Source organism: Furipterus horrens, unplaced genomic scaffold (assembly GCF_987537825.1).
Source record: "Furipterus horrens unplaced genomic scaffold, mFurHor1.1.pri manual_scaffold_10, whole genome shotgun sequence".
In the NCBI taxonomy this organism is placed as follows: Eukaryota; Metazoa; Chordata; class Mammalia; order Chiroptera; family Furipteridae; genus Furipterus; species Furipterus horrens.
In genome coordinates, this window is record NW_028327180.1 from 68,759,832 (window position 1) to 68,769,900 (window position 10,069).

Below are 10,069 nucleotides of genomic sequence, written 5' to 3' on the forward strand. Positions count from 1 at the left end.
TCACCCTTCAATTTCTGGCTAAACACCCTACTTTATTCTCCCCATGGTATTTAAGCAGATATGTAATATCACGTGTTATTTATTATCTATCTCCTCTCACAAGTGCTTTCTCAAAAAATAAAAATTATTCAGTCTTAACAGTAATTACTATGTGTCAGGTTGTGCTCTAAGCTCTTGTTAAGTCATTTAATCATCATATCAACCCTATGGGGCAGATACTATTATCAACCTTGTTTTACAGATGACACTAAAGGCACACACAAGTCAAATAACTTGCCCAAGGCCACACAGCTGGTTCAGTGGAAAAGCCAGTACTCAAACACAGGCAAAAAGCTCCTAAACACTCCATCACATTGTGTATGTAAGCCCCTTTGGGGTAGGAATTCTGTCTGTCCTATTCACGCTTATACCACCCAGCATATAGTTAGGCCTGCACAGAGGCCTCAATAAATATTTGTTGAATGAACAAATGAATACCTACCTAGGTGATACTGTACCTACGCAACCTCACAAGTAGGGTTGGTAGAATCTCATAAAATTTATTCTTACTATAATTTGCCATAGTCAATTTACTGAGCACCTATCAGTCTTCCCCAGCAGCTACTATAAATCTCTCCATTATATGTGAAATTTACATTTCTGTGCTCAAGGAATGATTAAAAATTATGTTCCTTATGTATATTTGAAAATAATCATTCTTATATTCTCTTCTCACCAGGCTCTTCCAACTTCCCTACATTTTCAACCCTCTGCTTAAGATTATTCTTTGAACTTTTTCTAAATTTTCCACATCACAGTTCAATTCTGACACACACACACACCAAAAAAAAATCCCAATTTAAAAAAAAAAAACAATTTTCCTTCGAGAATACTAGGGTTGTAAGCACACCCAGAACTGTATAAACCAACTGTATTTAACCAAATTTGCAAATGATCCTATAAAATTAGAAAATATGAGTTAGAAACAATGACTGTAAAGAGTATAGGTTATGTCAGAACAATCCATCTTTTTCAAATTATATGTACTTCCAAAAGACGTATGGCCACTGTTACTGAAGAAATGACTTAACCTTTAGCCCAGAAACAAAGTTAACCACCAAGAAAAGACATTCTGTTCCAGCCTTGCGCTAACAATGTACCTTAATGTTATATTTCTTTTGAGTCTGTCTCTCCCCTTTCAAAAAATCTACAGTATCTTTCTTTAAAATATCACACTTCCTAGTTATGGCTTGAAGTTAAGCGTTCAGGCTCTAGAATCATGAAAAAGTTAAATCAGGGCTCTGCCTTTTGCTGTCAGACTAGTTCCATAATTTGAGCCTGAGTCTACTCAGATGTAAATGAGCTGGGGAACAGAAATAAAACCTATCTCATATCCCTGTTCGATGAGATAATCCCTGTGAAACACTGAAGATGGTACCTGACACACACCAAACCACTTTAATGGTCACTACTCTGAAATTCCCCACACTGTATTCTGCCTATAAAAGGCACTTTGTTGTCAATTTGACAAGATGGCTTTCAAAAGTCTGCCACTAAGATAGTGACACAATTCACCTAAAATCCTGTTGGCAACTTAAAGCTGTCTTTTTCCAATGCCACGTAGTATAGCACCTGTGCTGAGCTGTTCTTACACACTACTCCATCACAACCCACTTACCAGAACCTGCAGTGAGGATTAAGTGAGCTAATAAAGTACTTGGAACAGCACCTAGCACATCAGTGTTCTCTAAGTATAGCTTTTACTACTGTTGCTATAATATTAGTATATTAACAGTATTAGTGTTAATGGTATTGTTAGTAATAGTGTTAGCTATTATTATTAGGCTCTACATAACCTGCCTCTTGTTGACCTCTCTATAGACTCCAGTCTCCTTTTTATAATTGAAAACCTCAAATTTATTATCTTGAAGCCTCTGCACTTGTTTGTTCTGCCTGGATCTTTACATAACTGGCTCCTTTTCATCATCAGTCTCAGTCCAAATGTCACCTCAAACTCTTTTCCCACCTCTAGCTTCTCCAAGACCTTCTCTGGCTCCTTACCCAATTTGAGTTTTCATTATGATAAATGCTATGAAGAAATCTCTCACTTGCTTACTTTTGTATTATACCCACTGGTATCTAGTTTTCCCTTAGTACATACACTACTGCATCCCAGTGCCCAGGACAGTGGTGTTCAAACATTATCGTTTTAATAATGACAGTGGACGCTGGGCACTTCCTATATACCAAGCACTACCTGTACTAACTCTTTCAATCCTCAAAACAACACAGAAAGTTTGGAATCAATTTTGCACCGGAAACTAGAGCAAAGAAAAGTAACTAGTTTAAACTATGTAGTCAGTGGTAACACCAGTGTATACTTAATTCCTGTTTTACCATTGAGGGAATTTAGATTTCAAGTACCTTGTCATAAGGCCCCAGGTAAAGGATCTATACAAGCCGGACTCTAAACGTTATCTTAATTACCCTCAACTGTAAAGGGATGAATGGCATTTCGATCTCCAAATAAATTTTGTCTGTTTTAGGCTATTTGCATTCCTACCACTTTCAACCTTTTCAGAAAACAGAAGACTACTTGCAAAAATAGAAGCACAATTTTTTTTTTTTTTTACAAGAACAAAACGTGTTTCTCTAGAGGTACTCTATCCAGATATGCAACCCCCCCAATGGTGAAGACAAGACTGGAAACGCTTTGATAGGAAGGGTAAAATTGAAAGATGCTATTTGATAATATGGGAGAAAAATCCAGACTTGGACAATGATTCAATAATCCAATGATCTTGTGTAAGCCATTTCACACTTGCAGTCTGATCTCTTCATTTTATGTGGTTAGTTTAGTTCAGAATTTAGAACAATCTTAATAAGCATGGATGCTCCTGGAGGACAAAGGATGATTCTGGTCAGGTTCAAGGCTCTACTGCCAGCACCTAGGTAAGTGACTGTCACATAGCACACACTCAGTAAATGTGGGTCTAGTAAGTGAACCATCTTTAAATCGCCTATATTCATTTATTACCATACATCCACCAAATACCTTACTTGCCAGACAATGATACAGATATACCTCAGGATACACATACAAAAAGCCCCAATTTCTGCCATCAAAGAGACCACATAAACAGCTAATTTATCTTAGATCACGAAAAGTGCTCAAAAAAAGATCTATACAATATGCTCTGGACTCAACTTCCAACCCACGGGTCTAGGTATAAAATTTTTGCTAACACCTAATTTAAAGCCCTATTCAAATTAGTTTTGCACCAACATATAGACTACTGTTAATAAAATTTAAACTCATTGTAAAGCTTTCTTAAACACAAAGTTACGTTCCCAAATAAATACATGTGAGATTAAATAACAGTCTCTCCAGATCAGAATCAGGAATAAACCTTCAATATTGAAAGACCCTGGCAACGCACTTTGCTCACTCATTACCAAAGTGGACATATATATGAGGTTTTAAAGGACTTGAAATGATCTCTGAAATAAGACAAGATTTTATTCCTACCAAAGTAAGGATTTTTGTGTGTGACAATTCAGAATCTAAAAGACATTTTTGTTTTTCCCATCTAAAGCCTGGAAAAGCAATACCCATTTCCTAACACAATTTCATCTTGAGCTCTAGATAATACTAGACTGCTCATAACCCACAACTGCTCTTTTGCATTTTCTAATGCTGACAATGGCACAATTCAGAATGGGAGCTAAACATCTGAAATGACATTTTTCCCATTCAGGAAAAAAAAAATGTATCAAATACAAAGAAAGCGCAGTGCCCCCTTTTCCGCAAAAACCACTGACTATAAAGATTTTTCCGACACTTTCACTTTACCAAATCTTAATTACAAATTCCATAGGCAACGAGACACCCGAAGAAGAAAGGTCACCGTACTGGTGAAGGCAAAGGCTCAGGACCCAGTCTGTCTGGGGTTCAAGCCAGTGCCTGGCGTTCCAATTCCACCTTTGCGGCCTTGTTCTACCTCCTCAACCTCTCCCTGGCTCAGTTTCCTCATCAGTAACGTGGGCAAGTAACTAAAGATGGCTCTGGTCTGTTACCTGCAAAATGGTAAAAGTAATTGCTCTAAAGGATGACTGTGAGGATTAAATAAGACAACTCTTAAGACTCACTGGCACACAGAAGTACCTAACAAATGGCCGCTGCTATTGTTATTATCCACAAATACAGGATAAGGGATAAGAAGATTAGAGAAAGAGAAGCCACAAGAAGTTAAGAAAAGCAAGCGCCGTGGGGAAGGAGGAACGGGGCAGACGTGGAGACCCCCAAGGGCCGAGGGGCCGAGGCTGAGCCCGGAGTGGTCAGGGGTGCCGGGGAGGTAACTGCGGAACGGAGGGGCGGCCAAGAAGAAAACTGGGCCCGTAGCGACGCGCAGCCAGGAGAGCAAGGCTGAGATCGGTCGGGGCGGAGGCGGCGTGCGGCCCAGGCGGGGCCCCGAGGCGGGAACGCCCGGCCCGGCCCAAGGGCCGCAGCCTCGAGGGGCACCGGGCCCTGCAAAAACCGCTGGGAGCGCCCCGAAAACGCGCAGGAGGCCGCGGCCCTACCCCAGCCCAGCTCTCTCATTCAAGCCACCTTCCCCTTCCCCCTTCTCCAACCCCATGAGGTCCTGGACCCGAGCCGCCGCGGCTCCTCTACCCGCCCTCCACACCGCATTTCCGCCGCAGGCCTACCCCCGGGCCTCCAGCACGCCGAAAAGTAATGAAGAGCAGCGCCCTTTACCTGAGCTCCCCCGGGTTGAATCGCTCACCGTCCCCCCCGTCCCCGCCACGCTCCGCCATTACAGAGAACCGCGTTCATCCACCCGCCGACCGGGCGTCTTCTATTGGCCAGACAGATCATCAATCTCGTGCTAGAGAGGCGGAGACAGCAGAGACCTATCAGATGAATGGTGAAACTTTCCATCAATCGTCGAACTGAGGGAGTCATCTGCATTACTATTGGTGAAAGGGCCCGCCGACTTTGAAAGCGGTATGGAGACAGCCAGTTGATTGGTCGCTCAGATGCTTTATGGGAAATGAGACTTCAGCAACACGGAACCGCCGGCGCCCTCTCGCGGTAAGCAAAACTAGGTCCTCCCACATACTGCCTGGACTTGCGGTAGCCACGTGTCTGCCAGCATCCAGGAAGGTCACTTGTGGAGCCATATTGGCCACATGCTGGCTGTATTAGCTAAGTCAGAGACAATTTTCATTGCGTGAGCCAATCAAAAATCGACCTGAGTCGCGCTATAACCAATCACAGAGTTTCTGTGGAATGAACTCTTTTCCAGCTTTTCAGAATGAGGAGTCTTGAGCCATGACTGGATTATAGCCATGTTATTCGTCGGCAGCCGTCCGTCTCGAGAGACGATGGTGTAGCTTCTTAAGAGTCTATCTGCACCGCCGAGAATGGTTGTGCAGTCCGACTCGGGAGTGACACGGTATCTGTCTCCTCCCGTGTTGAATCGACATCTTGCGATGACGCTGGAGTGTCCTCTCCAGTGAAGCTGAAGCTACAGAGCCTGGGCAGGGTGATATGGAGGGTCTGCTGTTGCCCATGCAGCAGACCCCCCCTCTCTTCGCAGCTGAAGGGTCCAAGGGAAAGACGGAGTCAATACAGCTTGGCTTCAGGTGCGCCGCAGGAGTTGCCGGTGTTGACTACAACGTCAAACCGCCTTAGGGACTCCGGCTCCGGATTTTCTGTCGGGGTTTACTCCCTTAGCCTTTCCCCTGAAGAGGTATGCCGCAAGGCAGCGGAGGTTTTTTGGAGTCAGAGTTTTCCTTCTCTGATGTGCCCTGACTGGAAGATCGAACCAGCGACACTTAGCTCGCAGGCCGACGCTCAATCCACTGAGCTAAACCAGCCAGGGCAAGCCATGTTATTAATATATTACTAATTAAACAAATTTCTTATAAATTGTATTAAATAATTAGTTTCAGGCTAATGAGTGTTATAAGTTGCTGTATTAAGTAATTGGGGGAAGGCAAACCTCTTCACAATTTAATATTTGAAGCATCTGTTCAATTTCAAAATACACGTGTCTGAAATTAGCACACTAATACTCAGAATGAATTCTGAATATCAATTTCTCTTTTTATTAAAGGGGGAAAATAAAACATATGTTCTAGGGTTTCAAAGGTACGATGAAGGTGAACTCTATCATTAAGTTTCTCAAAATATTAAAATAATAAACTTTACTCAGACCTAACTCTACATACCAGGCACTAACCTAAGTACTTTCCATGTATTATGTCTTTTAGGCCTCATAAACACTAAGAGGTGGGTACTGTGAATAGCCAGTTTATAGATTAGACTGAGGCACAGAGAAGTTAAGTAACTTATCCAAGTTCACACAGCTTGTGAATGACAGAGCCTGGCTTTAAACCCAAGGCAGTGTGGCAGCATAGCCACATTTCTTAACACCATGATCCAAGAAAATTGGGAACACACATTCCCACAAAAACTCATACACTGTATGATTCCATTTCTACAAAATGTCTAGAATAGACAAATCCCTAGAGACAAAGTAGATCAGTGGTTTCCAGATGGAGAGAGTGACTGCTAATGGGTATAGGATTTTTTTTTATGATAATAATGTTCTAAAATTAGTGGTGATGATTGCACAAGTCGGTGACTATACTAAAACCCATTGAATTGTACACTTCAATGGATGGATTTTATTGTATGTGAATTATATTTCACTAAATACCATGCTATACTGAATCCCAATTCAATATTCAAAATTATAATATGTGGTAAGGACTGAATACAATCCTGAGCATAGTCAATTGGAAAAGGAAAGCATGGTTGAAATTTCACTAAATATGTGACATTCAAACAAGCTGGGGTCTAAGAGTGGAGGTTAGATCCCTTTTTCAACATCAGCATGCATCCCCAAGTGCTGTCAAACTATGACAAAAATAATACTGGTATAGATGGCTCATGACAAACTAATCCCCTGTTCTGGAAAAAAAATCAAAATGGATACTTAATAGGAATCAAGTTACTGACATATATAAAAGAGGAACACAAACTGTCAGTTTGAATGAATGGAAGAAACTCCTTGCAGATTTAATACAAGTTTTGTTATTTGATATTTTGTTGTATTGTTTATATATTTTTTAAGATTCTTTTTTCCTTTCAAAACCACTCAGACTGCATTCTCTCCCTCTTACTCTTCCAAAGGAAGAGAGGAATGATCATCAATGGATGTTAGTAGTTGCAAAAGCAACACCCAAAGGTGGCTTCACCCTCAGGAGAGGACACTACACCTCCTCCTCATGGTTTCGGGTGCTCTACATGTTCAGAGAAGCTTCTCTAGTAATGAACTATAGAAATATCTTTGAAAGTATAGTCTTTATTTTAAGATATTTATATCTTACTGTATTATTTTTAAATGTATAAAACAGTATATATGAATATACATGTATCATATATACGATATATATATATATATATATAATCATTTGATTGTTTCATTGCTATAGTTTACTCACATAAACATGCTCTTGCAAGTCAGGTATTTTGTACTCAATAGCTATATAAAAATACTGCAAATATATAATCTGAGCTGTGTCTGCATAAACCATTTTATTGAATCAGTGCAAACACTGAATTAATAAGACTCAATGTATCTTTTAAGAAACCTGTAGTCAAAGCTTGATAACTCCTAAGACACTAAAAATGTGCATAACTATACAGAACAAAAAAACAAATACCACACTTAGCCAAGTGGCAGTAATTGAATTATAGAACCTAAAACTTGGTATATCAAAATGAGGTGAAGAAACAGTATTGGCTTAAGTCTACAAATTAATAGCATCAGGACTCTAAGCCCTGGCCATGAGGTCACTCTTCAGAAGTGACTCTTGAGAGGTGGTTCCAATGCAGAATCAGGCATTTCATTTTCATAACTACTATTTTTAAACAGCTATCTTAACCCCGTGGTAAATACTTTACATACACTATTTTTATTCTAAACAGCCTTGCAAAGGAGACGTATTGTCCCCATTTTACATATGGGGAAACAGAGTCTCTGAGATTACTTGACTGGTGCAAGGCGACATTCTCTCAGCTGGTAAGAGGTGAAGCTGGGACTCAAGCACAGGTGTATCTCACACCAAAGCCAGTTGGGGACCGCTAAATCCCAAGTCTTCCCCAAGTCAGCAAGGTAGTAGAGCTAATATATCCTTTTTTTTTTTCTCTTTTCTCTAGACTGCAAATATCTGAGAAAGACTGTTTTCCTCACTGAATCCCAGGCCCTTTGCAGCTTTATTGTTCCTCACTAGATATCTGGCCTTTGAAACACTTGAAGAGATCTTAGAAATGGAGAATGCCTGGCTGGATACTTGCTGGCTACCTCACAGGCAATATGGTAGCAGTTGCTAACAGGCTTTGGAGTAAATGAGATCTGGAGTCTAGTCCTGGCTCTACTGTTTCCTGTGTAGTCCTGGGCAAGTCAGTGATTTGTTTTCTTATAGCTTTGGCTTCTTTATTGGTAAAATAAAGAGTTTCTGAGAGATTCTATAAGCAATTACTTGCCATGGCCTAGACAGAAACTAACAAGCCTCAAAAAATAATATTTGTTAATTGAGTTGATTTGGGACATTTTGCCAGCTAGTGCTTTACCTACAAGGTCAAAATCATGATAATATCCAGATTTTTTGCACATGTATATGTGAAGACAATGAGTTTTGAGTCTAGAAACTAGAATTGCCTAAACAATATTAATTATGAATAGTAAACATCATACTAAATCAACATATGGGATCAGTGCAGAAAATATTAGTAGCTTACATTTGTTGTGTTCCTAGTATGCTGAACATACTACATAAGCATCTCATTTATTAAGTAACATTTGTCAATTATTTCTTATGTGTTAGACACTATTTTAAGCACTTGAAATGCCTTAAAACATTGGAACCTTTATTAAAAAACTATGAAGTAAGCATTGTCATTATTTTTATTTTATAGATAACAAAAGCACATTGAGTTTAAGTAATGCACCCTGAGTCACACAGCTAGTAAGTGATAAAGCTAGAATTTAAACCCACACTGTCAGGCTACAGAATCCATGTTCATAAACACTGTGCTCTACTCAAAATCAACAGTTAGAGTATAAAGTCTCCCCTGGGCTACTGCTATCCCAGGCAGACATCTCAGGGCAGCAGGCAATACTTTTCCAGCATCTCAGTTGCATCTACCCTCTAACTGTTACTTCGTCACCCTGAGACCTCATTATGGAATTTGAACAAAAAGTTCTCATCTCCATTGGATCTCAGGGCACAAGAAACTCAAAAATTATTGTTGTATAGTCAACCATTATGTAATATCAGCACTTGGGCTGCCAGGATGGGACTGAGAGCACCTGAAAGGAACCAAGCGCACCTTTATGAATATATTGAGTTCAAAGACGTGTCTTCAGTAATTATGCAAGTGTTCAGAACAGCAGAAGACAGAGCATTTGTATTCTATACCCACACAAAGACACACATTTTTTTAACCTATAAAGGTCAAATTATTCATTCAATCATGGTGTGGATATCTGTTCTTCTACTCAAGACATTTTTGAGGTTACAAGGAAAATAATTCCACTAATCTATGGACGGGAAGGGGAGTTGCCCTGACCTTCCCAAGGACCTGAGGAGCTGCCCTCCCTTTTCCATCCCTTCTCAGGAGCCAAATGCCTTCTCCTTTCCAAATATTTTTGCCTGTTTGTTCTAGTCTCTTCTTTCTGCAAACTCACGTTCTCCTCTCACTCAGTCTAGTCACCATGCATGTAAAGCCAACACCCTCCCTAGCATCTCAACATCACTGTCAAGTCTCTGGTTGCCTGTAGGTTCAAATTCTTCAGAAAGGAAATCTGATTGGTCACTGGCTGGCCAGCACATTAGCTGGTGTGGATTCATATGTCCATCCCTGTACCAGTTTTGTGTAACCAGAGTCAAGTCACAGGGTAGTGCTGACCTTTTCAAAGTCTGAGTTGAGAAAGGCAACAGCATCTGTTTTCTCTAACCACACCTGGATGAGTCAGCTCTTCTCCCAGATTAGCTTCTGCCATTGCCCCCTCTATTC

The 10,069-nt window shown here is 40.5% G+C and overlaps 1 protein-coding gene and 1 non-coding gene across 6 annotated transcripts in view; both read right to left on the reverse strand.

Moving 5' to 3' along the window:
• TCERG1 (transcription elongation regulator 1) overlaps nt 1-4,800 on the reverse strand; it is a 60,082-nt gene extending 55,282 nt beyond the window's left edge. For all 5 annotated transcript variants that reach the window (XR_016513291.1, XM_090288071.1, XM_090288070.1 and 2 more), the window contains exon 1: nt 4,736-4,800. Coding sequence is in view for 4 of the 5 variants with exons in the window: in XM_090288071.1 (XP_090144197.1) it covers nt 4,736-4,794 (59 nt within the window). In the remaining variant the exon portion in view is untranslated. The remainder of the gene's footprint in view (nt 1-4,735) is intronic.
• Nucleotides 4,801-7,140: 2,340 nt separating this feature from the next.
• LOC150000584 (small nucleolar RNA U3) lies at nt 7,141-7,353 on the reverse strand. The gene has a single exon (XR_016513796.1). It is a non-coding gene; the product is annotated as a small nucleolar RNA U3 (small nucleolar RNA).
• Nucleotides 7,354-10,069: the final 2,716 nt, after the last annotated feature.